This window comes from Jaculus jaculus, chromosome 17 (assembly GCF_020740685.1).
Source record: "Jaculus jaculus isolate mJacJac1 chromosome 17, mJacJac1.mat.Y.cur, whole genome shotgun sequence".
In the NCBI taxonomy this organism is placed as follows: domain Eukaryota; kingdom Metazoa; phylum Chordata; class Mammalia; order Rodentia; family Dipodidae; genus Jaculus; species Jaculus jaculus.
Genome location: NC_059118.1, coordinates 19,646,625 through 19,673,541, shown reverse-complemented (window position 1 = coordinate 19,673,541; position 26,917 = coordinate 19,646,625). Strand labels below are relative to the sequence as shown.

Sequence of the window (26,917 nt, the reverse complement as noted above, 5' to 3'; positions counted from 1 at the left end):
CCTTAGAGCATTAGCCCTAGAAAGAAAGCATAGCTTTCCCGGGAGGGCCTAGAGTCAGCAGAGTGCTGTGCCTTTCTGAAGTTAAAACGAGGGAAGGGCCTTATATGGAGGAGGAGCTCCTTCCTGTCTGGTTTCTGCTGATCCCTTCCTACAGGCTAAGGAACAAGTGTTTCTCAGCGGCACCTGTTTTGTTCATCTCCCCCACACCTACCCCTACCCTTTTGAGGCAGGGTCTCACTTCCATCCAGGCTGACCTGGAATTCATTATGTAGTCTCAGGGTGGCCTAGAACTCACGGTGTCCTTCTACCTCTGCCTCCTGAGTGCTGGGATTAAAGGTGTGCACCACCATATCCGGCCCACTTTTTTTTTGTAGTAACTTCCTATTAGATTTCTGAAGCTAATTCTCCTGCCTGAGCTGCTGAGTCCTAAATAAGCCAAGCAGTGGTTTGAAGACTGGGCACACTTCACCACTACACTCTTGCATGTCTCAGGATGGCACCCTAGCATCACCCTGAGATGTGCCATTGCTCACAGACGTGTACTAGCTGTGTTCCTGGTTCTTTCTGTTGCTGCCCTGCCTGATTGGGGAAGGGGGGCATTGTGTAATATCCATCCATTTCTTAGGTAGCTAAGAATACCAACTTCCTAACAGTCATGGTAGGTATTCTGTCTGATAACAGGCACTAATTGCATAGGGTTATTTAAATTAATTAAATCAAAAATTAATTTGTTTTCCAAATGATCAGTATATGTTGCTACTATGTTGAGTAGCACAGATTTACATTTATATCGTAACAAAAAATTCTGTTGCAATGGCCTACATAAGACAAACCAGATTGTTTGATCACTGGACTTGGTTTTTATGTTTGGTGTTTTAAAGTAGGATGACTGTCCATTTCAGCATATAGATATAGACACACTTCTATTTTTCTAGTATATACACAGAGTATTACTATTCCATATGAAGAGTCCATTTTCTTTGGGACAAATCTATGTGTTCTTGAGTAGCCCTGAAGACTAAAGCTCCCCCCCACACAGGGTCTTGCTCTAGCCCAGGCTGAACTGGAATTCACTGTATAGTCTCAAAACTCACAGTGATACTCCTTCCTCTGTTTCCCAAGTGCTGGGATTAAGGGTGTGTGCCACCAAGTCCAGCTTGATTTTATTTTTGAGTCAGGGTCTTACTCTAGTCCAGGAACTCACTCTGTCGTCCATCCTCGCCTCACAGTCATGTTGATCTTCCTGCCTCAGCCTCCCAAGTGCTGGTGTTAAAGGCATGAGCCACCATGCCTGGCTTCAAGAAAAGACGTCTTTCTTCCTGAGGTAGGGTCTTACTGTAGCCAAGGCTGACCTGGAATTAGTTTCAGGCTGGCCTAGAACTCTCAGTGATCTTCCTACCTCAGCCTCCCAAGTGCTGAGATGAAAAATGTGCACCACCACACCTGGCAAGAAAAGACTTTTTTTTTGGTAATTTTTCTTGGTGGGGGAGAGCGGGGAGAATAGGTATGCCAGGGCCTCCCGCCACTGCAGTTGAACTGACTTGTGCACCTCCTTGTGTGCACGTACAACTCTGCGTGCTTGTGTCACCTTGTTATCTGGCTTACATGGGATCTAGAGAGTTGAACATGGGTCCTGAGGCTTTGCCAACAAGCACCTTAATCAGCAAGTCATCTCTCTAGCCCAAGAAAAGACTTTTTATTTGAGAAAGCTCTTGGGGGGGGAGGGGGGCAAGGGTGCCTTACATTTGCACACCTGCTATTAATTAGTTTTCTGTTTTCCATATTTTAAGGTTGAGGTGATTCAGTGGATTAGTTCCAGGCCATGGTCAGACAGGCAAGTATGAAGGGCTAAGGGGCAAGTTTTAACAAACTTTTTTTTATCATATGTGAATAATGAGATTAGAAATAAATTATATCTCTCTTCATTTAGTAGTAATAGTAGTTAAGTAGTATATGTTAGGAGGGTCCAGTCGATTGCGGGAAGCTGATACTTTTTCCCCCATTAGAGGGTGTCACTTTTTTTTTTTTTTTTCCCCGAGGTAGGGTCTCACTCTAGCCCAGGCTGATCTGGAACTCACTATGGAGTCTCAGGGTGGCCTCGAACTCACAGCGATCCTCCTACCTCTGCCTCCTGAGTGCTGGGATTAAAGGCGTGCACCACCACACCCAGATCACAAGTTGTTTTGAAGGAAGAAAGGAAGGTACACTTTGCAGCACAGTTACTGTGAAGGTTGATATTTATTGAATGTTCCTATTTTGGTTCAGTTAGTCAAGTGTGCCCGCCTATGGTGCTGAAGTCAAGTTAAGACATAGCTAGGTAGCATATTCTAAAGAACTGATTTGCTGCTTTTAACCAGAACCGTTAGATCACCATCCAAAGGGAAACATAACCCATAAAACAAAAATAAAGCTGCCTCCTCATCAAAATTAAAATCAAGAAGCCCTTCCTGGCTGTCCCCTCTAACCCTGACACTACACATGATGGGGCAGTGTGTGCAAGAGCCACTGCCGTTGATCCAGCAATCCAGACCACGCTTCATACATGTGCGAGTGTGCATTTAATCACCAAAGGACGGAAGGTGTCTGTGCTTTTTATTCTGTAACATCTCTTAGACCTGTAGCTAAATGCCAGGAAAAGTGGAAGGAGGCTTGACAGAGGACCAGGAATGCACACGTGATGATGCGCTTGATCTCGGTGTGTGTTATGGTCAGGAGCCTGGGCCATGCTCCAGCTCTTCCAGGGCTTGGACTTCGGGTCTTTGGTTCCGCTCCCTTTGCAAATGGACCGTCTGGGTTAGGTACACTTAACCAAGTTGGATCAGAGTGGAGTAGATCTGCAGTGCTGGGGAGCACCTCTTTCAAAATGTGTAAACATTCTGACCAGTTTGTGTGGATTTGGGTGATAAATTTTGGTTATGAAACACACTTTAGGTGCTGCCATTGAGAATAACTTTTTCTTTTTTTTTGTTTTTTTTCAAGGTAGGGTCTCATTGTAGCCCAGGCTTACCTGGAATTCACTATGTAGTCTCAGGGTGGCCTTGAGATCCTTCTACGTCTGCCTCCAGAGTGCGGGGATTAAAGGTGTGCCCCCCATGCCTGGCAAGAATAAGTCTTGTAGGAACAGTGCATGTATGTAAGTGAATGCATGGCATGTTGCCTACAGCTACTTTGCTTTAATGCCAGGTGTTGGTTCAGCCAGGAAAGGCTTGGTTCCCACGACCCCATCAGGCAGCATAGCCCTTTCCTCACCCTGCATTTGCCTTGATCTCACCTCCCAGGGGCTTATTATGTTGCCCCCCATGGCTCTCCATCTTCCTGCCTCTGCCACCTAAGTGCCAGGTTAAAGCTGTGCATCACCACACCTGGCCCCAGGTGTTCCATTCTAATTTGAGTAGAAGACCTCTCAATTTGCATTTGGTAACAGTAATCCCTCCTGTGGTACTTAGGAAATTCCTTCCTTTAAGGATAATCCAAGAGAATCTGGAAAATTTAGAATTCTGTCATTTATGAGTGTCGCCATTTTAATCCAGGTGTTAAGTATTGATTTGTAATACATGACAACTCAGACTCTGAGGTGGAGATACAGAGGTGGCACCTGCAGGGTGCCCTTCCTGTTTTATGGGCTGTCCATGGGGCCTTTGGAAGCAGGCTGACCGTATCTGGCTTCACACTTGAGAGAAGTAGCTCTTAACCTTTGAGTTTCTGGAGCCCTTTTTGGATGTGGCAAAGGCCATAGAAATTAGACTACAGTGCCCATGGACCCCATATAACTTTGCACAGACCCCAGATCTTGCAGGGGACACAATAGTTGAGATATAGATCCCCAGACTTGTAAGAGTGGCACCTTGTTTCCGGGTCTGGGTGTAATAAGGCAGTCGTTAAGCAGTAGAGAGTGACTGCTTTATCTGCCTTTTCCTTGAAGACCTTTCAGTGGGTGATCCCAACCAGGGTTGGGAATGGGCTCAACACTGGAAGGCTGAGAATAGACTGAGGAAGGTAGATAAAGCAATTTTGCCATCTGACCACTCAGTGGGACAGTTGGTGGGCAAGCCTTGAATATCCCTCTCTTTCTCAGGCCTTGAGCCGCTTGCATAAGGAAGATTGTGCTGTGATCTTCGATTGTAGGCTGCATTTACAATGCCAGTCATTTGATTGGACACAGTTGTCAAGCCTTGGCTCCTTGTTTCTTTCCCATTACCCCTTGGCCTCCTACGGGTTGCAGGCAGGCATTGTTGGCTTGCCAAGCAAGCGCTGGGAGAGTCCTCAGTGGGGGAGGTCATGTCCTCCCTGTGGCCCTTCTTCCTGAAGCTCTTTTTTTCTTTTTTTGTTTGAAGCAGGGTCTCACTCTGGCCCAGGCTGATCTGGGATTCACTCTGTAGTCTCAGGGTGGCCTCGAACTCACAGCGATCCTCCTGCCTTTGCCTCCCGAGTGCTGGGATTAAAGGTGGATGCCACCCTGCCTGGCTTCCTGGAGCTCTTGAGAAGCTGCTGAGGGGTGTGGTTTGTGAAGGCGTGTTGTCAGGTGCCCATTCTTTGGCCAGTTCGTTGTGCTTCCTGCTCCTTGCAGGTTAGTCCATGCTTGTGTCCAGTAGACCCAGGAACACTGGTTTTCCAGCCTTACTTGTAGGATGTTCTGTGACGACCAGACTTTTTTTGGTTTTATTTCTTTTCCTTAGGAGCTTGTAGTGAAGGAAGGAAGATTTGGGAATATGCATTGTTCCTCAGCTTGTCCAGGAATTGGTTCTCAGCAATGTGGGAAAGGCTGAGGGTCGCACCTGTGCGTGCACTCCTCCCTATATGGCAGCTCCAAAGCCCATGGGTGTCTGTAGGCTCAGGTCTGCCCTGCCCACTTTCCCGGGAACCTTGTAAAAGTGTTTTCACAGCTTCTTGATCAAAGTGCACCTTCCCTTTGCTTCATTTAGCAAACGTTAGGTGTTAGGAGCTAGGTACCGTGTTCTGAGTTTTGATCAGGCAGGTTTGGTGTATCTACTACCTTTTGAAGATCTTAACTTGGGGTGAGGGTCCTGTGTAATCCAGGCTACCATCAAACTCACGGTCCTTCTGCCTCAGCCTCCCAGGAAGAGGAGTATGTATGCACACCATCACACTTGGCTTTGAGGGTCTCTTGTTGCCACCTAAGTTTCATCCCTCAGTGGATCCTTCCAGAAGTGTTAATGAGTTCATCCCTTGCCTGAGGAGGCAGGGGCCCCTTATTGCGATGCCATCCATCTTCCAGGATATCACGGATGCTCCTTGCTGCCCTTCCATTTGTCTGTAGATGGTAGTGTTGTAAAATGGTCTCTACCTTTCCTGAGAATTAGTTTTCTTCAGATCCTATTCAGAAACGAGAGAATAACTCCTAGGATGACCGTCCCTACCTCTGCGCAGTCTTCCAAGGACTGGAGAAGGGGGTGGTTTAAGGAGATAACCAGAAGTTTCTGCTTTACATTTTGCTTGCCTTTGTAGTCCTGGTCCTCGTCAGGACACCAGAGGCCTGGGGGTGGGGCCCTTCCTACTCCCCTCAGCCCTACCCCTTGGCAGCCCAGTTGGTGGAGGCTCATGGGTGCTCACTGGATCCCTTTGAGGTGTCCCAGGCAGGAAATAGAGCCTCCAAGTAGTTCAGGTCCTTTGAAAGGCAAGAGAGCAAGAGGTCCCAAGGGCGATTGTTGTTGCCAACAACAGGTGCATTCTCCAGAGGCAGCTCCGAGGAGTTAATTGGTGTGTTTTCTTCTTTCTGGAAACTGGTAATTAACCTTGCTCAGGCTTAAGTTTTATGAATGTAGGGTTTCCATGTAATCCAAGTGCATAACCTCGTCTCTTCTTACCTTGCAGCGGATAGCTCAGACAACTCTGACTTGGAAGACGACATCATCTTATCTCTAAATGAGTGATATGCCATCCCCCGTTGGAAGAGAATCTTGGCAGGCTACAAACTGAGTGACTTCAGAACACCTGCCCTCCACTGTCTCCCAGGGCCGTCGCTGTCTGTCGAGGAACCGTATGACCTGCATTCAGAGCACTACCTTTAGATTCTGCCTGGAATCTGAGGGCTTCTAAAATACCACAAAAATGACAACAGGGATTAGGTCCTAGTTTTGCTTCTCCCCTTCTCCTAGGATGGACATATCTTTCCTCAAGGGAAAACAAACAAACAAACAAACAAACAAACATGTCTCTGGGGTTATTTCACAATATATTTTCTTTGTATAATGTTCTTTACTTAAAGAACAAGAAATAGTTTTTTATAAAACTCTAAAAAAAAGAAAAAAAAACAACAGGCATTTCTAGCTGAGGGTATGAACTTATATCACCAGTCTCCTATCCCTGCACTTCATTTTCTTTGGGAGAAAATGATGTCTAAAGAACAACGTAGAGGCATTTTTACATACGTATTTAAATGAAGAGGAAAATCGTGATTTCTTAAATTGATAAGGATTAAGAATATTTTATTATAAATATAATATATGATTTTTTAACCTGTTTTGTTGCCTCATATGCTGTCAGGTTAATTTGTTTTTCTTTGTGCCAGTGGGGGTGGGGTGGGGAAAAGGTGCTGCTTGTTGCAGGGTAAATGCCTGAACCCCCCAACTTCATGGTGGGGGCAGCAGTCACGTGGATACTGGTTTTGTGGAGCTGAGAGAACTTAGGATATAAGTTCACTCCCTCTATTTTTGTGATTCAGTTTTTCAAAATCTTTTTCCTTCCCTTTCTCCCCAATGTGGAAATTACAAATCAAAGGCCTTTTTCTTTAATGTAAAGTGTATTTATTTAAAAAAATACAAAATAAACTACAAGTCTGTGTTTGTTTATGGCCTTTCCCTATTCTCTTTATCAAAGTGGGGCATCCCTTTCCTCATAGCACTCTGGGATTGTGCCCATAGAAATCCTCCAGGAGGAGAGTGGCTCAGTCAGCTTGAGCCTAGCCTGCAAGTGCTGAAGGACTTGTAAAGTGGGACAGAGGGCGCCGCACAGGCAGTGTTCCCGTGGACATCTTCACTCTTGTTTCAGATCAAGAGAGCAGCTCCCAAGTGCAGACCTGGTAGAGCTGGAAAGGCTGGGGTTCTGGGACCTGCTGGAGGAATGAATTGGCAATGTTGAGGGGAGTGTTGTGGCCTTCTGGCTGAGACAGCAGGAGACTCGAGCAGTCTCCAGTCCTGCAGGTTGAGGGACTCTTAGGTTTGGTCATCTTCACAGGTGTCACCTGAACTACCAGGGGTGCCGACCTTTTTGCTCACCCCACCCTTTTCCTTCCTACAATGAACTTAAGACACTAGTTTCTCCCTCTGATTTTGTCCAAAATGACTGCTTCTTGGTTTCTTTTACACAGGTTTTACACAGCTAGAGGCGTCTCTGCTGAGAGAAGAGGGACACATTCAGTTATGAAGTAAACAAGCAACACAAGACAGCTAAAGCTCCAGGGGTGGGTAAGCGTGCTGGGCTCCGGCACAGCAGAGCTCGGAACACACACTGAAGTGGGCCTGTGCCACACAGACTATCTTGTTCCTCTCGAGAGCAGAGGTCTCAGCTCGTCACTTGCAATCTTTATGCCTCAGCGGATGCCAGCCAGTTAACCCCATAGCTGGTACCAAATGCACGGGAAGAGAGTAGCTATGTCAAGAAGTACTCCCTGTACTGTCACTAATGCAGCCGAACTGCCAAGGGCTCTTGGGAGCACCCACAGGTCTCTGAGGTGGAGACGGCCTTGCCTAATGGGAAAGTAGAATTCTGGTTGACTTGACAACACTCCCTCTGGAAAGTGCCTTACAGACTACAAGAAAACATCCACCTTCCTTGTTCTACCAGGGTTCAAACCCACATCACACAGGAAGACACAGACCGTGAGCACACCACCAGCTAGGGGAATTTACTCATGCTTTTTGCCTTCAAGCAGCATCTTAGCTAGGACCTGACTTTTCTCACTGAGGATGTCATGAACAAACAGGGTCCTGGCCACCTGACCTGACTTCTCTAGTGCTGGCAAGACTTGAGAACCTGTCGTGTCTTACAGGCTAAAGGAAGTGGTGGGAGAGGGAAAAAGGAAGGTGGGGCGTGAGTCCACACTAGAACAGTGTTAATAGCTGGGGCCAGAGAGTATCTTTTCCTCAGGTTGTCAGAGGCCAGGACTGAGGTTCTGCCAGGAGAAGCTGGGAGCCCAGCTGTGCAGCAACAGCTGTCCTAACTCAGGCACTTGCCCACTCCTGTTTCTGGCAATACCAGTACTCTAGAATGGTGTGGGACACACAACTGACTTATTCTCAAGACATCTGGGTGCTGGGTATTAAAAGGCAAATGAATCCACTTAACACTCCCGTTAGTGTCTTGTTAAAAACATGTTTGGTGGTCTGGTTGAGTACCAGCCAGGGATCACTTCCTGGTTTCCTCACAATTTCCAGAAACAGACTCCTTGCAGTCCCAGGGATCACAGATGTGGCCTCCCTCTGGGAGTGAGTGAGACCTGGGGGCTCCTGGGCAGATTCATCTCTTACTAGGGGGAGGAGGGACTCCCACTGTGCTCAGCTCTGAATGATCCCTCCAGAGGAGGCTGGTAAGCAGCCTATAATCAGGGGTGACAACTGTGTGCTCTGGTTTTCCTACTGGCTCCTGTAACTAGTTTGCCAGCACTGGTCCTCTGAAGGAAAGCTGCTCAGAGCTCCTTCTCCAGCCGTGGTGCCTCATGCTTCCTCCTCTCAGCTCAGTGGCTGGAGGCCCTAGCCTCTCATTTCAGTGCTAAGTACCTGTTTCCTTACCTCACAAGATTCCTTCATGCCCCTTGTCAAGGGTATCTTCCTGACCCACTGTACTCCCTGTAGAACTTAAAAGTACTTCAGTTGAGGGATCTGTTGTCTCCACAGAGCTCTAGGTCCAACTGTGGCACAGGCCCACTCTAAACATCCAAAGCATGTGAATCAAGTTCAAGATTTAACCAAGACCAGCTGCCTCTCACCTTCCGTGCCAGCATTTAGCCTCCAGAAACCAGCCAACTCCTGTCTCTGACATTGGAGACCCCTGGGGCCTAAGCATTTGCTGAACCAGGGGAAGTGTGGGGAGGTGGGAGAAGACAAGGTCCCTTGGCATCAATATTGCACTGCTGCTCCATGTGCAAGACCATACCACTGAAAACTGCCCGCCGTCGAGTAGGCCTTGCTGGGAGCTTCTGCTCAAACTGATGGATACACTTGGGGTTGCGAACAAAATGAAAAACCTGTGGCTTTTGGCCAACTTCAGGCTCAGCCCCTCCCACTGCATGTGCTCAGCTTAGGCTGGTGGGGCTCAGCCCTTGCCACACAAGCCTGCTGGCCATCAGCTGAGACTGAAACTAGCTGAGAGGCCCTGATGCAGCACAGGTTTTGGATGCGGGGTGCCGAAACATGACATGTACTGGAGAGGTGTCCATTCTCTTAAAGTAATTTGGATTAATCCAGGACTCTTGGTCAGATTAAAAATTCATCCTTTGACAAAGGCTTTACTGACAACTTTCCATACAGTTAGTCAAAAAATAAAAAAATACAGAATACAGCAGACAGTATCTCATACACTAGAAGTCAACGTAACAGGAGTCCCTTCTTACATAAAAAAAAAAAAATCCCCTCTAAGCTAAAAACTTAGTTGTAGTGATGGACATTACCCACCAAAGGAACCGAAACAACTCATTGAGGGAATTCAAACCAAGGGAGTAGGGTAGAGAAGGGATCAGATTTTTAAAATTAATTGCTTTTGTGACACAAACACAGAGCTGGAAAAGACAGGTGTGGGCTAGGCAGTGTCCCTTACTATAACTATCACCATGTGTTCCTCCTCTAACTTGCCCAATGTCCTCAGTGCGGACTGGAGGTACTGCTGTGAAAAGTCGCAGGGCGGGAAGGCATAGAGCATGCCAGTGCTGTCTCTGCCCTTGGAGCCGCCCACCGGCAGGCTGATCACCCCCGCAGCCTGCTTCTGTTTCAAGTAGGAGACCAGGTTCCTGAGAAGCCTCCTCTGGAGGCCTGGCTCCACCGCGGGCATCCCCTCAGTGCCAGGCCCACTGGCGCTTGCCTGAGTGGCTAGGAGCACTGCATAACCATTAGGGCTCCCCTGCTTGATGCGGCGTGTGACCTCATCCAGCTTGGGCTGGTCCAGGCGAAGGCGCTGGGCAATCTTCAGCTGGGTCAGTTTGCTGCCAGAAGAATGGTCTTTGAGGAGACCGCTGATTACTCCCTGGTCCCCCTCTAGGATGTGCATAGTTGTTGGGAAGCAGCTGTTTTTCAACACTAGAAGCCCATTCCAGCCCAGCTGCAGTGTCTGAGCATACTCTGAAAGAGTCTTTAGCTTTTTGGTCTCATATTTTGGCTCTTCGAGAGCCTTGGGCTCCGCCTCAGTGGTCCGATGATTGCGCTCATTCTCCCTCGTCTTCTTCCCGTGGGAAGAGTCTGTAGCCTCATGGTGGTGGTGATGGTGGCCCCTGTCCTCAGCACCATGTCGGCTGTTACTGAGAGAGTTGCTGCCTGACTCCTTGGTCCCTTCACCGGAGTGATTCTCCTTGCGGCTGCGCTCCGGGGTGCGGTCCGAGCCTCGCTCAGACAGCTGTCCCCCACCCTTGGTCCTGCTCCGTTCCTCATAAGGGGAATGCGTGGTCCTCCCCCGGTCACTGGAAAGGCTCCTCCGCTTACGCCTCTCTTCCCAGGGCTTGGGCATTCCCCGCTCCCCGTCTCCCCCCCAGCGCTCACCACTCCGGCTGCGCACCGAGCGGCTGTAGCCCTCCAGGCTGTTTCTGCGGTCGGAACTTTTACTGAGGGTGGTCCAGTCCCCTTCCAAAAAGGTCCGCTCTCGGTCCGAGTACAGAAGGTGTGGGGGGGTCCTGTCCCGCACCCTCAGGTCGGCATCCAGGTTCCGGTGCCGGGTGTATCCGTCGGCGAGGAGCTCGTAGTGCACGGGGAGAGGGGTGGGCTGGTACTGCTGCGGGTAGCGAGTCTCCTCGGCTTTGGCAAAATCCACACGCAGCCTGCGGTCCGGGCCGCCCAAGGGAAAGCCCCTCATTTTCGCACAGGCGGCCTGGGCCGCGTCCAGACTCTCGTACTGGATGTACGCGAAGCTGTCTCCTTTCACGTGGTCGATGGTCCGAATACTCCCAAAACGATCAAACTCCCGGGCCAGGGCTGCCAGTGAGGTGTTGGGCCCCAGGCCACCCACCCAGAGGCGGGTGGTGGGGTTGGCCTTGCCGTAGCCTATCTTGATGGGGTTTCTACCAATCACCCGGCCGGACATAGCCACCTTAGCCCTGTGCGCCATGTCCAGGTTCTGGAACTTCAGGAAGGCGTAGGCACCACCCTGGCCGCGGGCAGGCCTCTTGATGACCACCTCCTCGATGATGCCGTACTTCTCGAAGGCCCGCCGAAGCTCCACCTCGGACACGCTGTGGTCCAGGTTCCCGATGAAGAGGTTTCGAGTGGCCCGCTGGTCGTCCTCGGGCATCAGGTCCTCCTCGCACACAGCCGGGTAGCCATAGGGACGCCCGCGGTCGTCGTACAGCCCGTAGTAGTCGAGGGCCCGCTCCCGGGACAGCCCCACGGCGGCGGCGGCCGCAGCATCCAGGGCGAAGGCTGCGGCGGCGGCGTGGCGCGCGCGGGGCTCCCGCAAGGGCGGGGCGGCTACCGGGGACAGCGACCGCTGCTTGTACTGATAGCCTCCGTGCAGCGGCAGGTAGCTGAGCGGGTCGGCGGGCGTGGGCGGCCCGGGGGGCGGCGTGGAGGTGGCGGCGCTGCTGCTGCTGCTGCGCCGGCTGCCCCCGCCGCCGCCGCCGCGCAGGTACACGGGCTCTACCTTGAGCGGGCGGTCGTAGAGCAGCAGCTGGCGGGCCAGGGCGTGCTGGCGGGCCTCGCGCGCGTCCTGCGGGTGCCGGAAGTTCACGTAGGCCACGCGGCCCAGCTCCGGAGTGTGCGACAGGCGAAGGCTGATCTCGCCGAAGCGCTTGAACTGGTGGAAGAGCCGGTCCTCGAGGTGCTCGGCGGGCAGCGCGGGGCTCAGGCTGCTGATGAGCAGCGTCTTGTACTCGGGCGCGGCCGTGGAGCCGGGGCCCGCGGGTTCCGCCCCTGGGGGCGGCGGCGGCGGCGGCAGCGGCGAGGCGCGGGGCGAGGCGCCCCCGGCACCCGGCTCTCCCGAGGCCTTGCCCGCGCGTCCTCCGCCGCCGGCGCCCGAGGAGCGCCCGCCGCCCGCGCGGTGGTTCGCATCCCCCGCACCGCGGCCGTCGCGATGCCCGCCTCCGCCGCCCCCGCCGCTGCCGCGGGGTTTGTCACGGGCCCGCGCTGGAACCGGGTGCTTGGCGCCGCCGGAGGCCTTGTGCGCCGCCCGCCGCCCGCCCGCCTCGGCCTCCCGTTCGCGCTCGCGCGGCCGCTTGGCGGACGACGACGAGCCACGCCCGCTGGGGCTCGAGTCTCGCTCGTTCTGCCGCTTCATGGCGCCGGCGCGGCGGGCGGGCGGGCGGCCCGCGGGCTCTTCACAGCGGCAGCAGCGACGGCCCAGGAGGCAGCGCCCCCGGCGCCGCCATCTTGGACAAAAGGACTCGGCGCGGCGGCGGCGGCGGCCGGGCGGGGCGGGAGCGGCGCCGAAGGCCGGGCGCCGCGTTATCAAGCCGCGCCGGCAGCGCCACGTGACTCCGGCGGGCGGGGCCGCAGCCGCGCCGAGCCTGTCATCTGCCTGCGCGGCCCCGCGTCACGTGACCTCGGCGCGAGCGAAGTGGCCGAGCTGCGCGCTCGGGCGCCACCGCGTGGCTGACGAGAACAAGGCACCGGGCAATGCTTTGCGACGGGAAGGCTGGTTTGTGCCCCAGCGGGGTTTGCTACCCTCGGCTGGCTCTGGGGAGTTGGGCTGGCTGCTTTGACCCAGCAATCTCGAGGTATGGTATCCCCTTAGACCTCCCCTCTCCACTAGACTGAGCGACCCTATTTCCCTCCATGGAATTCCTTAGAACCCACATCTTAGGCATCTTCTGTATTCAGGGACATCAGTAGCTGCTGTGAGGTCCAGGGGAGACCTGTACAAAAACTAGAAATACAGCCGGGCATGGTGCCGCACACCTTGAGTCCCAGCACTCGGGAGGCAGAGGTAGGACGATCGCTGTGAGTTCGAGGACGCCCTGAGACTGCCTGGGCTAGAGTGAGATCCTATCTCGGGGAAAAAGAAAAAAAAAAATAAGAGGGATGGCTTACAGTTAAGGCGCTTGCCTGCAAAGCCCAAGGACACAGGTTTGGTTCCTCAGGACCCATGAACATCAGATGCACAACGTGGCGCACAAAAGTGGAGTTTGCAGCCCTGGATCGCCCATTCTCCCCCTCTCTCTAGTAAATGAAATTAAAAAACAAACCCCACAAAAACTAGAAATAACGCACCTGTAGCCTACGGATTGTGATGCCGTATGGTATTTGGTGCCACTGGGTCCAACTTTCTGTGGTGTCTGGACAGACAGGCTGGAAGGATAGTGCCACCAAGCAGAATGAAGTTAGCAATCACTAGCTGCCATGCTGGCATCTTGCTGGCCAGTGCTGTCCTGTCCACCCCCACTCAGATGATGAGATGAAGGCAGGCAAAGATGCCTAAGGCCACTGGGGGGTTGCATTCTCCACAGACGGTTGCTGGAGCCGGCAGGGTAGGAAGAGCACAGCTCTTTCCTCCAAGCAGCAGTAGGCAGGAGACGGTGCAAGAGGGAAGGTCTTGGAGAGCACTGGGCTCCGTTCCATGGCTGGCTTTAAGATGGCCCCTTGGAGGCAAATTGAACTTAAGAGGTGAACTAAGACCAGCTCCTTGGAAAGCACAATTTCATAGTCCTTCCTTTCAGGTGATGTGTGTGGGCAGCAGGGGCAAAACATCCTCACTGAGGAACAGCTCTCCCACTGCTTCTCTGTATGAACTAATTCCTACCAGGCTTTCTAAAATCCATCAGAGGCTTGGTACTACCACTGGAGACCTATACTGTGAGCCCCATGAGTAGATGGCTGGGCAGCACATCTTTATATTAGCACTGAGCACAACCACTGAAGTCACTGCAGAAGAAAACCATGCTGCACAGCCGAAGTCCCACGTGAGCTATGTTCCCCATGTGCTGGAGACTCACAGAGCCAGTCTTCCGCCCCTCTCTGACTGGAGGGGCAGAATGTCAAAAGCCCACCTCCTTCCCAGCCTGACACCCTTCGGCCCAGCAGAACTCACACCAGCTGCCTTGGGCTCCTAGGTCCTGCTCTGGCATTTTCAGCCCATGTGTCTCGTTACTGGCCTAAACTCTTTCAAACTGGATTATAATAGGACAGAATCCTAATTCAACATTCACTGTAATTCTCCAAGGACACCTAGAACATTTTTTTTTCCCTTTAATAAAAAAATCCCAGACATACTTTGAAGTCCTAGAGTAAACCAGCAATAGAAGGAAGTGACTTTCCCAGAGGGGCACTTGTAGAGCCAGCATCATCAGGAAAGCTCCAGGCTTCACATCTGATAGTCAGGAGCCCATTTAAAAAATAAATTACAAAAAAGGCTGTCTTGGGGGCAAGACAGCCGAGTGGTTTTCCCCTCAGGTGCAGCAGAGATTGGGCAGACTACAAGTCAGTCCGAGCGCTGGCTGCCTTCGGGGCATATTTAGGCATCAGTTCATTTATCTTCCGGATGTAGTCAGACTTCTCTGCACAGCCTTTGCACATCTCCCCCCAGTCGTCCAGGATCTTCTTCAGCTCTTTCACTCGGAGTTTTTTCAGGTCCACTGTGCTCAGGTCAATCTGCTTGTCTGCAAGGAGAGCAGGAAATGTAAGGGGCCAGGTAGGAGATGCTGCAGGTCCCCAACTGTGCTAGGAAAGCTCACTCCCTTGACTGCTGTATGGGAAACATGTACACCTGTGTAGAGGTGTCGGTATGCACTGTGAGAGAACTGGCATTCACCAGGAGGGTGCCTGGGGCTGTCAGTGCCCATTATGGGACAAGCAGTGCAGAGAGGACACATGGTCCTCAGAGGAACACAGCTCTCATCAATGAGTGCCTCAAACACCTATGATACCTATGAAGGAGGTCACTATAGAGTGACAGCTCCAGGCTGGACAAAGCAGACAAACCCCAGGCTCCACTTCCTAACATAGCTCCAGAAGCCAGGGGCTCACTCTCCATGACCTTTGCGATCACTGTGACCTGGACCTGCATCACTAAGATCAATTTGGCATAAGTAGAACTAAGATCAATTTGGCATAAGTAGACAAACAATGGTGCTTGGATACTGGAGTCACAACACTGGCATTGTTTAAACTTTATGGGAGAGGTACAGCTCTTTCTGATGAACCAGAGATGGGAGTCAGCCAGAGATGCTGTGACTCCTGTCATGAGGATCTTATGGCCTTCAGAAGTACAGCCACAATAAGCTGTCAAACCCAAATTCAATTATATCATATTTCTCTGTTCAAAACTTTTTTGTTTGTTTGGTTTTTCGAAGGGTTTTGCTGTAGTCCAGGCCGACCTGGAATTCACTATATAGTCTCAGGGTGGCCTCCTACCTCTGCTTCCTAAGTGATGGCATTAAAGGCATGTGCCACCACACCGGCTCCTGCTCAAAACTTCTAATGTTCCCACTTCACTCACACTAAAGCAAAATTTCTCACCCAACTTACAAGGCCCCCTGCATCATGTCTATGTACCCGTTACACTTTACACTGACTAGCTGGACTACTGGCTAACCCCCACCTCCTTCAAAGTTTGCGGACACACCCTCTACTTCAACGCTAGAGCCTCCGATTCCTTTGGCACAGAATATCATGCTACTGTCCTACCTACAAAGCAAGCTCAGACAGCATAGGCAGAGATCACGGGAAGCGCCTATTTCTTGAGTAAAGCCTGGTCACACTCACCATACTTCAGCTCGCAGATCTGGCTGTCTTTCTTCTTTAGCTTCTCACATATCTTTTCCACAGGGATGTGGTGCGCCAGAGGCTTTGACACCTCATTGATGATTTTGGTGGCTGCGTCATCTGTGGCACCTATGTAGTAGCACTGGAGCAAGAAAGGACAATAGTCTTTCAAGAAGTTGCACGAGTCACTTTCAAAACTTCCCTTCTCTGTGTCAGGGCCTCAATTTTTGGTGTTCTGCTTGGACTGATGTCAGTCCCTGGGCAATTAACATATATATGCTCAGTTCTGCCACCACATGAGTTGGGAGCCAGCAGAGTTCGAATGAAAGACTGCAGGAAAATTAAAGCTAGAAAAGCCACTGCTTCATGAGGGTATTTCTTTCTCCCTCGATTTAGCCCTAGCCTATCCTGTGGGCACCTTATTACTTCTGTTCCCACACACGCCATTTCTTTTCTGGACCCTGGGCACGTCTGGGATTCCCAGTGCTCAGCTCACAGTAGGTGCTTTAACAAATCCTAATAGGGTAAAAAATATGTAGAAAATACAGGAGGCCTGGGAAAGAAGTTGAAACCACTTCAGATTCACATTGCCAGATAAGACTAGGTAGTCCACCACGAAGTGGAGGGGGAAACGTGAAACAAAGCTGGCCAGAAAGCGTCACTTGCTACTCACCAACCGATTCTCTTTGCCTCTAGCATCATGGCAGAACTTTATAAGTTCTTGTTCAACAGTGGCTGGTGTGAATGTGACAGCTCTGTCCTTGAGGTCCTGGTAAAACCTTCCCAGGTAAGAAATACAAACTGGAAAAGATAGAGAGATGCTCAGCCATCAAGTTGTCTTCGCAATTTTAACTGGAGATGGAGATGATCGTCAGAGGTCCTCCCCCAACCCCCACTTGAGTTGTTCAGGTACCCACAGGCCGGCTTCAGACTGACTGTTGGGGTTTCGGGTACGCAGGGAATGAGCTAAGCTCACCCCACACGCCACTCCTCCCTGCTCCTTCAAGACTAAGCTGAAAAATAAACACGTGTCCTTGAGAAGGGACTCACTGTGACCTCATAAATGGACGACAGGAGACTGAAGCTGCTCATTTCCCAACACACCACCAAACTCCGAAGAGCAGCTTGGCGACCCCGAGACCTGGCGCGGCACCGCGCGGCCGGCGCTCGGGGCCCCGGACCAGGGTTAGGGTCGCTCCCGGGAGCCACTGAACAGTGATGGAGAGCACGGGAACTGTGCAGATGAGGGTTTCCGGGACCACTAACGTCCCTACTTCTTCCTCAACCGACCAGTGGTTTCTAGGCCCGACAACTATTTCCCAGGCCTTCCAAGAGCGGACCCCGTCGGCCCCGGACGCCCTGCCGTCCGCCCCCTCCCCTGGTCCCGTGGGGTTCAGCGCGGCGGTCGGCCCCTCGCACCTTCGCAGTCTCCCGGCCGCAGCGCCCGGCAGTCCCGCAGCACGCTCAGGGCCAGCGCTACCGCCAGCCCGTACGCAGCCCACATCCTCCCCAGCCGCCGCCGCTACCGCCGCCGCCGCGGGACTGAACCGCACCCGGCGCGCGTGGCACCGCCTTCGGGACGAGCGCGCACACCATTGGCGGGCGGCCCCCGCACCCTCTCATATGCCGTGCTCTGATTGGTCCACGTGCCTCGGAGCCCAGGCCTGCGGCTCCACGATGCCCTTCCCCATTGGCTGGCGGCGTCCGGACCCTAGACATTTGTCGGCTGCTGATTGAACCTAGATCCGCACGCAGAAAGCGGCTGGGGCGGAAGTTGCCGGTGTCGCCATCTTGGGTAAGGGCAAACGTCTTCGGATGCCGTGGGGCTCCCTCCGTGTGCTATGCCGATCTTGGGCCCCACGCCAGGTCTTCTCCCAGGGCCCGGGCCCGTAGCGCAGCTCAGGAGTTACAGCGTCAGCGGGACCCAGCAGTCGGTGTGGGGCGGCCGCCGGACTGGGTCGGTAAAGGTGTCTTTCCTTGTTTTGAACAACCACGTGGGCCGCGACGCCAGCCTTCCGGGGGAGTGTCCGTAGACGCTCTGGCTCCCTCCTGCTAGCCGAGGCTGCCTGGCGCGAGACCAGCTTACCCCAAGGCCAGACGGAAGGGTCTCCCAGAGGCAGGGCCCAGGCCTGCCTAGCCGGCGCTCCTGAATCCTCCTGTAATGGCCTCCGTGTGGCCGCCTAGGGAGGTTCGTACCTGGTAAGCTCTGGAAGTGAGGCCTCCCGGCGGAGGCTTCAGAGCCTTTCTCCCGAATGGGGCCCATGGGTCTGCGGAGGAGAGCTGGAGGATGGTGCAAGGCTTGGCTGTCTGCCCTGGAAGGCAAACCGCGGGCAAGGACCAGCTGAGAAGAGAAGGCTTTTGGGGCTAAGAGGGCTTGGAGCCCGGCGACAGGGTTGGAGAGGGGCACTCAGGCTGCTCCCCATTCAGTGAATTCAGTGGATCAATATCAGGTATTCATCTTTAATTCACATACAGCAGTCAAGGGAGTGGGGGAAGGGGAAAAAGTCAAGTGGCAGATATTTACATCTAAAATTCACATTACTTGTTGGATTTAGAACATGCTACCACAATATATACAGTAAAATACCTCTTGGGACACTGGTACAAATTTTTTTTCTTTTAACTTTTCTGGTACAGGAAGATCATTTTTAAATCACTTTTTCTTTAGACATGAATACACAAAAGAAAGGGTTAGAAGTTTCCTTGTTTTAAATAAGCACAGAATGCCAGAGGTTAAAAACACATTTATAGGGCTGATTACCAATTGGACATCACATTCTATACATTTTTTGCTGAAATCCTGTACAAATACACAGCATTCAAATACTTATTTACAAATAAGCTTGAAAGAATGAAAATCAGTATTTCACAATCTTTTCAAAAGACTCTCATCTCCCACCTCCCATTTTCCCTCATACTGGCTGATTCTTCAATAAAAAGGATTCATAATGTGTCCATTTCATCCAGTTAGGGAAAATGGAGAGGGACAACACTAATCTGTTTCACTTGTGTACAGCAAGGCCAAGGAAACCTACATTCCCTTCCCTACCTCCTGTGCCAAAGTGAAGATGGATGTTCTAATGTGATGACTGCCTTGTCCAGGGACTGAAAATCTAAGAATCAAATTCAAAGCTGGCCCTTGGCCCCCTAAAGGATGTGAATTCCAGATAGTTCAGAGATGGATGTGACCCGGATCTGGGGCCTGCCTTGACTGATCTGCGACACCTTCAGTAGCCTGCCCCATTCTGCCTGGACTGATCCTGATACTATTGAAAAGCCCCACACTGGTAGCAACTCTTGGCGTAGCAACTGGGCCTTCTATTTTCTTCCCCACAGGTTACTTACTGGTGCTTTTATTAAACTTGATTACAAACAAAAAACACTTTGACCCATGTTTTTCTGTTTGGAAAAGGATTGTGGAGAAAGGTTGAGCAGCTGGGGTCCAGAGTTTGGCTATAGGAGGCAAGACAGGCTAGCAAAAAGAACTGGGTTGGGATGGGGGGAGGGTTGCAACATACCTGCTCAACAAGGAGAAGGCAGTCTTAGGACCATCACTAATGTGAACACAAGCAAATGAAACACAATTTGTCTCAAGACAGACTTTTTTTTAAAAGTAACTTCGAAGCACCCTGGTAAAGTATTATAACCCCTCCATAATCTACCAAAAGGACAATCAGTGCCCTGACCTGAAAGAATGTTCTGTAAAGTCACCACTGTGCCCTGCCTAACAGACTGGGGTGGCTTAAGAATCTGCCCTCCTGCCCGCCCTGAACCCTGAGTGGTGGTCCCTATGGGTCTGGAACAGAGAGCTATGCACTTGGCTGCTTGGAAGATGACAGTTTTACCTGTGTATCTCTGCTTCCAAAAGGAGGAGTCTCCTACCACCCTTTTTACCCAGGAGTTCACTGAACCTGACTACATGCCCTTAGGGCCTGGAAGCCAGGCTGGGCAACCAACCCCATGGCTCAGAGGTAGTGCAGAAAATCCCTGATTCAGGAGTTAATGGCAGGCATTTGGGCCACCTATGAAAGCTTAGAGGATTTCTGGCCCCTACCACACTCCAGCCTCTCTTACACCGCCTCTTTCTAACACAGGGGAAGGGGCCTAGTGCCCTGTAGAAGTAGCTCTTCTGGCTCCACTCCATTCCAGTCCCAGGGGGTGGGAGATAACCCTGCAAGTCCATTTGCCAGGGAGGCTTCTGTGGGTCATGAGGTGTTTCAAGTGGAAGGGAGCAAAGGGTCCAAAATAAAAGTGATGAGAAAAGTCCAAAGTGGAATAGGAGACAAGGCTGGCCCATAGAATCCTGGCAGTATGCCCTGGGCATGCAGTTTGGCCAGTCCTGTGCCTGACCAGCCCCTCAGTTGCACACTCCTGGATGGAAGAGTGGGCAGGTGGGCAAGCATTTGTGCAAAACGGCTTGTGACCCCTTTGTCCACCTGGGACATAGTTCATGTGGTCCCTGCAATCCCTGAATGCAACCATGATTTTTTTTTTTTTTTCTGTCCAACAGCAAAGAAAGAGGTCCCTAGTGCAATTTCCATTCTGTGCATCTCGACCTTGGAGGGAGGACCTGGGTTCCTCCTCCTGGGCCCTGCAGTGCTGCAAAGCAGTTCTGTCTGTGCAATATCTCCATAGAGCTCCACGAGGGCTGGAACCACATAAAGAAAATCCTTAGAAATGGAAACGTAAAAAATGAAATAAAAAGAGAAGCCACAACCCTTCATGCTGCTGTGGCTTCTGAACATGGCAATGCATGAGTTCACGGCAGTAGAATGGAGACTCGGGGTGGTTCTCTCCTGAGTGCCAAGCCTCTAGCTCCCTGGGAGGGACTTGTTTTCAGACCTGGAGTGCTTGGGCAAGCTGCTGATTTAAGGTGGTACTGCAGCCGCCTCCCTGCCCCTCACTGTTCCCCTCGGCTGTGCTCCCAGGCCATGCGGGCCTGCTCCTCCTTGGCGCTCCCAGGAGGCAATGAGGCCTTTCGGTGTAGGCCCCTGGGCCTCTCAGCCTCCTCACGCAGCAGCACACCTTCATCATGCTCTAGGGCTGGCAGGCGGGGGTGGTAGGGCTTGGGTGGCAGCGCAGGTGGGTCCATGGGGTCCTGAGGGATGACACACCCTGGGGCTGAGTGGCTTCTGCATGGTTGGGCCTTGATGGAGTCAAGGACAGCAGACTCAGAGAGGCTGTAGTGGACAGGGAGGTAGGGTGGATCAAGGTCTTCGTCGCCATTCCAGGCCTGGCTTGGCATGGAGTCCATGGTGTCGGTTCGAGGTGGGGCCTCTGAGGAGTGCCCAAAGTTACTCTCACTCAAGGAGGATACACCACTGCTGGCACTGCCAGACAGCGTAGAGTTGCTGCCATCCAGGCCCGATTGGGGGCTTGTAGGGGAGGCTGGGATGGGATGGAGAGGAGACTGTGCGAAGGAAAGGGTTGGTATGTTAGAATCCCTCTTTGTAGACAAGCTGACTGGCCTGCCACATGGAGACCAAGGTACTGTTTATTAATGAACTTTAACCTTGTCAGCTTCATGCTTGCTTCAGCAATAACCCCTCAAACTCCCCTCCACAAGCAAGCCAATGGAGCCCCAGGATCCCTGTATTTCTGTGGGCAATAAATGGCCCTACCCTGGCTGTTGGTGCATCCTGGGACCAAATCCCAGCTATGTGTGGTCTGGGTTATTGACAGAAGGGTTGGGTCATCAGGCCAGTTGAAGGAAAAAACCCTGGTGGGCCATAGATAAGATGAATATATTCTGTTACTAAAATCTGTAACATCCAGTCTTGTCCCATTTGAAGAAAAATGGGTTTAAGTTTTACTTCTTGTGTTTTTCACAAAACTTACCCACCCGATCCTTGTTTTCACTGGACACTAGTTTAAGAAGCTTAATGGCCCACCATAGATAGAGATGTTTACTTAGCTATTGGACCACACTCAGTTGAGAGCCTGTGGTGTTGGCAGAAAGCTCCCAAGCTTCTCAGCGCTCCCTGCTGGCATACCCTTGGGTACCATGTGTTGTCTTCAAAACTCTGATCTCCCTGTCCTCATCACATTTGTTGCAGGATGCATTGGTCACCTGCAGCTCAAGAGTGGCTCTCAGGGAGAGGAGCAGGGGAGGGCTCAGGTTCCTCTTGTAGGCCCCAGGAATGATTCTACAGCGGATGAGACGGCGGGACAGTTGCTTCAGTACATTACCTTGCGCAGGGTCCGGGCAGGGAGGGCCGGGGGGGTATCACCCAGAGGGTGGTGGAAGGCGTCAAAGTGTAGGGAATAATGACCTGCAAAGGGAACAGAAACAGAGCCTTAGCTGGGGACCCCAGCTTTGTTGGGCCAAATGAGCGGGTGTGGGGAAAGTCCCCTGGGACACTTCAGCATTGAAGGCTACAGAAAAACCTCTTATTTATATCGATGCTCTCCAACATACAGGTTGCTAGGTTAAAAGAATCTCATTCCACACAGGAGGCTAGAAAATCTGAGTGCTTCAGAGCCAAGGGAACGGCAGGCAGCAGGTAGGACCAGGTCTAGTTCACTTGCTGGGTAGTGGCAGGCCAGTAAGTGGTGCATCTGGCACAGGTGATTCCATTGTCTTCAGCCTTCTTGTCTGGGATGGCTTAGAAATCTTACCCCAAAGCTAGCCCGGAAAGATTCTTTCTATGGTGTAGATGGTTTTTTCCTTGGCTGAATTGGTGCAGAAAATGGTCTGTCTTCTCAGCTGTTGGCTAGCCCTTGAGAAAGTTGTGAGACCAGGGACTGTTTAGGGGGCCCGCTGGAGGTCTTACCATGCAGCAGGCTTCGGGGAGGCACTGGGGGGGCCAGGATGTGCCCCTTGTGGGCAGACAGGAAGGGCTGGGCCTCTTGGGCTCCGCTATCCAGGCTCCAGCTGCTGGGGGCTGCTGGCACCGCTGAAGGGTGGAAAGAGATGGTGTGAATGGAGGCTCCTTTCTGAGCTATCCCTCTGGAAAAGCCTGTCCACAGCCTGTGGCTTCTTCACGTGTGCACTGTGCATCCAGCCTCTGGAACTAAAAACACTGGCCAAGCAAGGCCCTGTGGCCCACAGAGAGGAGTGGCCATGGATTGGTGCTGCCCAAGAGGGTGGCAACAGACTGAGCTATGTCTGAAGCATTCAGGATAAGGCAAGCTCAAAGTGCCACAAGGAGTGGACACCCAAAGTCTGTGAGATCTGCCAGAAGAAAAGCAGGCTGAGAAGATGAAGAATACAGAGAGCACAGCCATTGAGTTCCTTACCAAAGTCAAGATGCAGGGTTCTTTCAATGGCAAGGCCCTGTGAGAACAGCAGGGAACAGGATGGGATCCAGACTATGTCCTTCCAGAACTGTCAAGTGCAGCCATCGAGTAAGCAGGAGTTACCTTTCAGACTGGCCCCACAAAAGTCCTGTGGTGACACTTAAACTTTGACTTATCCCTGTTGCTCATGCCCACTGGCCAAGTTGAGAAAACACAAGAGGTTTTTCTAGGCAAACAGAGGTGTTCAATGTACCCACCGGAGGAAAGCATAAAGCCCAAGAGTAGCCTAGGCCTAGTTAAACCCACTGTTTCCTAAGAGAGACTGTCATGGAGTCTGTGGATACTTCTGAACATTTAGAGGCCATTAATCATGAATGTGGAACTGAGTAGGTCCAAGACAAAAAGAAGTCTGGTACTACAATACTGGCCCCTTAGCTCCAGTTGGGGTGAAGGCTTTGTAGGAGGGGAGAGAAGAGGAGCAATGGCTGGGCTTTGGGGTCTGGCTTTGACCACTCTACAAGTCCAGGAAAATTCATGGAAGCATATTTGTCAGTTCTAGAGAACAGATGACAGCAAGAACAACTCACAGTCCAGATACCTAGCTACTGGCTCTGTTGTAATGCAGTGATAGCTAAAGGGAACCAAAAACATCTCAAGTTTAGGTTCTTTCCTGGCCCAAGCCTAATGGCAGCTGATTGATAACCACTGGAAAGGAAAGAGCTGGAGTCTGGCATTTGAGCAGGACATGGCTAGAGACTGGGTCCATGGTGTTCCAAAAAAAAGGGGGGACATCCATTTCCCTTCTCTTTGCTCAGAGACAGCACAGCACAGGGTAAAAACCCCACTAACTAAACAGCCTTAGTTCTAAGCAGGACTGTTGAGTTGTGGTATAGTTAATGGCTGATAGCAGAAAGGAGGGGATGGCAGCCATTGAGCTGTTACCTTTAGGAAGGAAAGAATTCTGGATGTGATGAGTATAAAGTGGATTCCATCAGATAGGTGCCTCAGGAAGTCTGAGCCACCAAGGAACAGGCCATCCTTTGTCCAGGCTCACAGATGCAGAAGGAGATTCTTATCTTTTTTTTTCTCATTTTTATTTGTTTATTTGAGAGCAACAGACAGAGAGAAAGAGGCAGATAGAGGGAATGGGCGCGCCAGGGCCTCCAGCCACTGCAAATGAACTCCAGACACGTGCGCCCCCTTGTGCACCTGGCTAACGTGGGTCCTGGGGAATCGAGCCTCAAACCAGGGTCCTTAGGCTTCACAGGCAAGTGCATAACCGCTAAGTCATCTCTCCAGCCCAGATTCTTATCTTTAGCACTCAGACTTTCTCTTCTTAAGAAGGAATGAATGTATCATCTCTACTAAAAGCCACAGATCGCAGGGAAGAAGCAGCTTGAGGGCATGTCTTGGTCTCCCAAAGGGATGTGATAATTCAAGATCTCAGGTGTGCTCTTTACCTCAGAAAGAACTTAGGGATTGTAAGAGTGTATCCCCCAAAGGCCAAGGAAATTTGAAGGTGGTAAGGCTAATTACAGCTGTCAGGACTGTAATGGGGTAAAAATGGTGTCTGGGTAGCCACTTCATGTCAACCAGAAGCCACCAATCTAGGCTGTTAGCCTGATGCTTATGAGTATCATATGAGGTCACTGGACCTCTGCCACGCAGGGTGGCTAAGATAGAATGATTTCTCCTCAGAGAAAAGAAATCCTTACTGGTCCTATCATATTTTGGTCAGTGTTAACAACTGGGCAGCACTGGCCTTATGTCCCCAATGCATAGCCCCCAACCCAAGGGCAGGCTTGCCTGGTTTGGGAGTCACTGGCAAAGAAAAATGTCTGCAAGTAAAATGCCAGGTTCGAAGGGGACCAAGGACTTTGGCAAGAATATAGAATGTATGATTCCTGCCATGGAAGATCCAGGTAGAAACAAAACCTGGGATGTTATTTTGGCCTATATATTGCCACTGGGAAAATGTCTAATTTGTTGCCCACTGAGTGCTGACCTTATGGAATGGCCATGGTTGTTCTGGGATCAGCTTCTGAGACAACCTTCCTTTCCTCCCATACCTATGGTGGGCATAGCCAGCTCCTTGCTGCAGTGTGGTCTGAGGTCTGAAGCTCTTCTGTGTCCAGCTGGTATAACATTCTGGTCTGGCCACTGAACCTGTATGACTCTTGATTGGTTTTGAGATTGCATCTCAGGTGAAGAAAACCCATTGTGCATTCTGGCCCTCAGGCCAAATAGGCACTTGGTTTTGGGTCACAAGTGCAGAAGTCCAAGAAACCATGTTTTCCAGATATACAACCCTGAGGTTAGGAAGTATCTTCAGCAGGTCCTTTATAGCTGAACACCTGTACCAATGCCTACCAGGAAATGAGGGTTTGGACCCAGTGTTCAATCTCCTTAAAGAGGATACAGACACAGGTCTTTTGTCCTCCATGATAAACAAGGGGCAGGGTAATGACAATGGGGGGCAGGGGGCAGAATTTAGTAAGCAGGTGCAATGACAACATGATGACAGCTTTGGAGGGACATGTTCTAAAGGACAACAGACTATGCTGGTGGGAAGTGACTATTCCCTATGTGCCAATAGATGGGGTAGGTTCTGGGTGGTAGGAAATCTCGTCATGGTCCCCAGTTTAGGTATTGCTCTGTATAAAGATTAACTTAGGGGTCTGGGGACAAGGTCATAGGGTCAGAGGCTGGCTCTTCTGTCAGCTTTCAGGAGCTGAACACAGGGCAAGATGCCATGATCTATACAGCCTCAGGACCAGGGAGAACTGCTCAGTGCCGTGGTGTAGTTTGCCGCCTTGAACTGTTGGTTGACTTGAAGCAGTTGCTGGCCAGAGTGGTTATAGGATGAATGGACTTCTCTGAAGCACCCAGAACTTCTCTGAAGAAACTTGCTTTTAGGAAATTCACTTTGGTGTATTTTCCCATACTCTTTGGGGCTTTAACTGGCCATAGACACATTTGGAACTACAAGTTGTACTGCCTGAAGCCCCAACTAGACCACAGCACCTACTGAATTCTAAGGCTTATTAGGAAGAACCTAGGGTCGAGGGGCAGCCTGAGTTTCCACAAAGTTGGGCTCAAGGCAGGCCTCTCTGAGGGTGGGTCCTAGTGAGGAGAGATGCAGACAAATAAAACCTACCTAGGTGTTGGATAAACAGTGTGCTCAGAAATGGGTCAGCACTATGGCCAGGTAGACAGACCTGGGAGTTGAGGTATGGATCAGCCCTGGGTGGCTGGTGCTTATGGATAAGGGTCAGATGGTAAAGATGAGGCAAACATCGGGGAGTCTTGTGAGAGGGGAATATACCTTTTTCAGCCACAGACAAATTGGGATCACTGCAGGGTTTGCAGGCTCCAACTACTTGCTGGAATAGGGCCCGCTGGAAGTTTGGTGGCTGAGGGAAGAAGAAAAACATCAGAGTGTAAAAACAGCCAACTATATCTTGAGAGGCAGTGCTGTGCTATGGTTATAGGAGTCAGAATTTCTAAGATCAGATGGCACTAATCAAAGCAGTAAGATGAAAAAAAATAAAAAGAAATAGAGAAGAAAAAAAAAGCAGTAAGATGGCTTATGTTGGAAATGTTCTGAGAGTGCTATGCTAGCTTTGGGGAAGACTGTCCAGTGGTCTGGATGCAAACACTTCCATGCACATTTCAGGCACCACTCATGTTGTCTTGTAGGTGTCCCTGAATATCTGCCAGGGAAACCCTTTGGCAGAAAGGATTTAAGGACCCTGCCTCCCTGATGATCACTGATAGGTTTTGCTTCTTGAAGAGCCTCATAGAGCTCCAGGTTATCATTGAGGGTA

The 26,917-nt window shown here is 51.3% G+C and overlaps 4 protein-coding genes across 10 annotated transcripts in view; 1 reads left to right on the top strand and 3 right to left on the bottom strand.

Annotated features, from left to right (window-relative positions):
* Dcaf1 (DDB1 and CUL4 associated factor 1) overlaps positions 1 to 6,807 on the top strand; it is an 86,143-nt gene extending 79,336 nt beyond the window's left edge. The window contains exons 24-25 of one of the 2 annotated variants that reach the window (XM_045136334.1): positions 1,791 to 1,834; positions 5,833 to 6,807. In XM_045136334.1, coding sequence (XP_044992269.1) covers positions 1,791 to 1,795 — 5 coding nt within the window. In that variant the 3' untranslated portion in view covers positions 1,796 to 1,834; positions 5,833 to 6,807. The remainder of the gene's footprint in view (positions 1 to 1,790; positions 1,835 to 5,832) is intronic. The other variant, XM_045136333.1, reaches the window with a different exon arrangement.
* Positions 6,808 to 9,431: 2,624 nt separating this feature from the next.
* On the bottom strand, positions 9,432 to 12,429 carry Rbm15b (RNA binding motif protein 15B). Its single transcript, XM_004664289.3, has one exon. It carries the CDS (start codon positions 12,427 to 12,429, stop codon positions 9,754 to 9,756), a length of 2,676 nt encoding a protein of 891 aa, XP_004664346.2. The 3' UTR covers positions 9,432 to 9,753.
* A 1,892-nt stretch (positions 12,430 to 14,321) lies between these two features.
* On the bottom strand, positions 14,322 to 17,386 carry Manf (mesencephalic astrocyte derived neurotrophic factor). The gene is made up of 4 exons (XM_004664288.2): positions 17,271 to 17,386; positions 16,525 to 16,652; positions 15,852 to 15,993; positions 14,322 to 14,746 (listed from the first exon to the last, which is right to left on the bottom strand). The coding sequence occupies exons 1-4, from the start codon at positions 17,353 to 17,355 to the stop codon at positions 14,562 to 14,564; spliced, it is 540 nt and encodes a 179-aa protein (XP_004664345.1). The 5' UTR covers positions 17,356 to 17,386; the 3' UTR covers positions 14,322 to 14,561.
* A 911-nt stretch (positions 17,387 to 18,297) lies between these two features.
* Dock3 (dedicator of cytokinesis 3) overlaps positions 18,298 to 26,917 on the bottom strand; it is a 455,655-nt gene continuing 447,035 nt past the window's right edge. For 5 of the 6 annotated variants that reach the window (XM_045136510.1, XM_045136511.1, XM_045136512.1 and 2 more), the window contains 4 exons: positions 26,416 to 26,503; positions 22,625 to 22,747; positions 22,041 to 22,123; positions 18,298 to 21,261 (listed from right to left, as the gene is read on the bottom strand). In XM_045136510.1, the coding sequence (XP_044992445.1) occupies positions 20,752 to 21,261; positions 22,041 to 22,123; positions 22,625 to 22,747; positions 26,416 to 26,503 (804 nt within the window). In that variant the 3' untranslated portion in view covers positions 18,298 to 20,751. The remainder of the gene's footprint in view (positions 21,262 to 22,040; positions 22,124 to 22,624; positions 22,748 to 26,415; positions 26,504 to 26,917) is intronic. The other variant, XM_045136514.1, reaches the window with a different exon arrangement.

Excerpts from the sequence above, each read along its gene's own strand:
- Manf (XM_004664288.2), bottom strand. The coding sequence starts at position 17,355 with ATGTGGGCTGCGTACGGGCTGGCGGTAGCGCTGGCCCTGAGCGTGCTG. Across the intron at positions 16,653-17,270 it reads GCGGCCGGGAGACTGCGAAG|TTTGTATTTCTTACCTGGGA; the intron begins GTGCGAGGGGCC and ends TATCTTTTCCAG. Across the intron at positions 15,994-16,524 it reads GAGGCAAAGAGAATCGGTTG|TGCTACTACATAGGTGCCAC; the intron begins GTGAGTAGCAAG and ends TTCTTGCTCCAG.
- Rbm15b (XM_004664289.3), bottom strand. The coding sequence starts at position 12,429 with ATGAAGCGGCAGAACGAGCGAGACTCGAGCCCCAGCGGGCGTGGCTCG.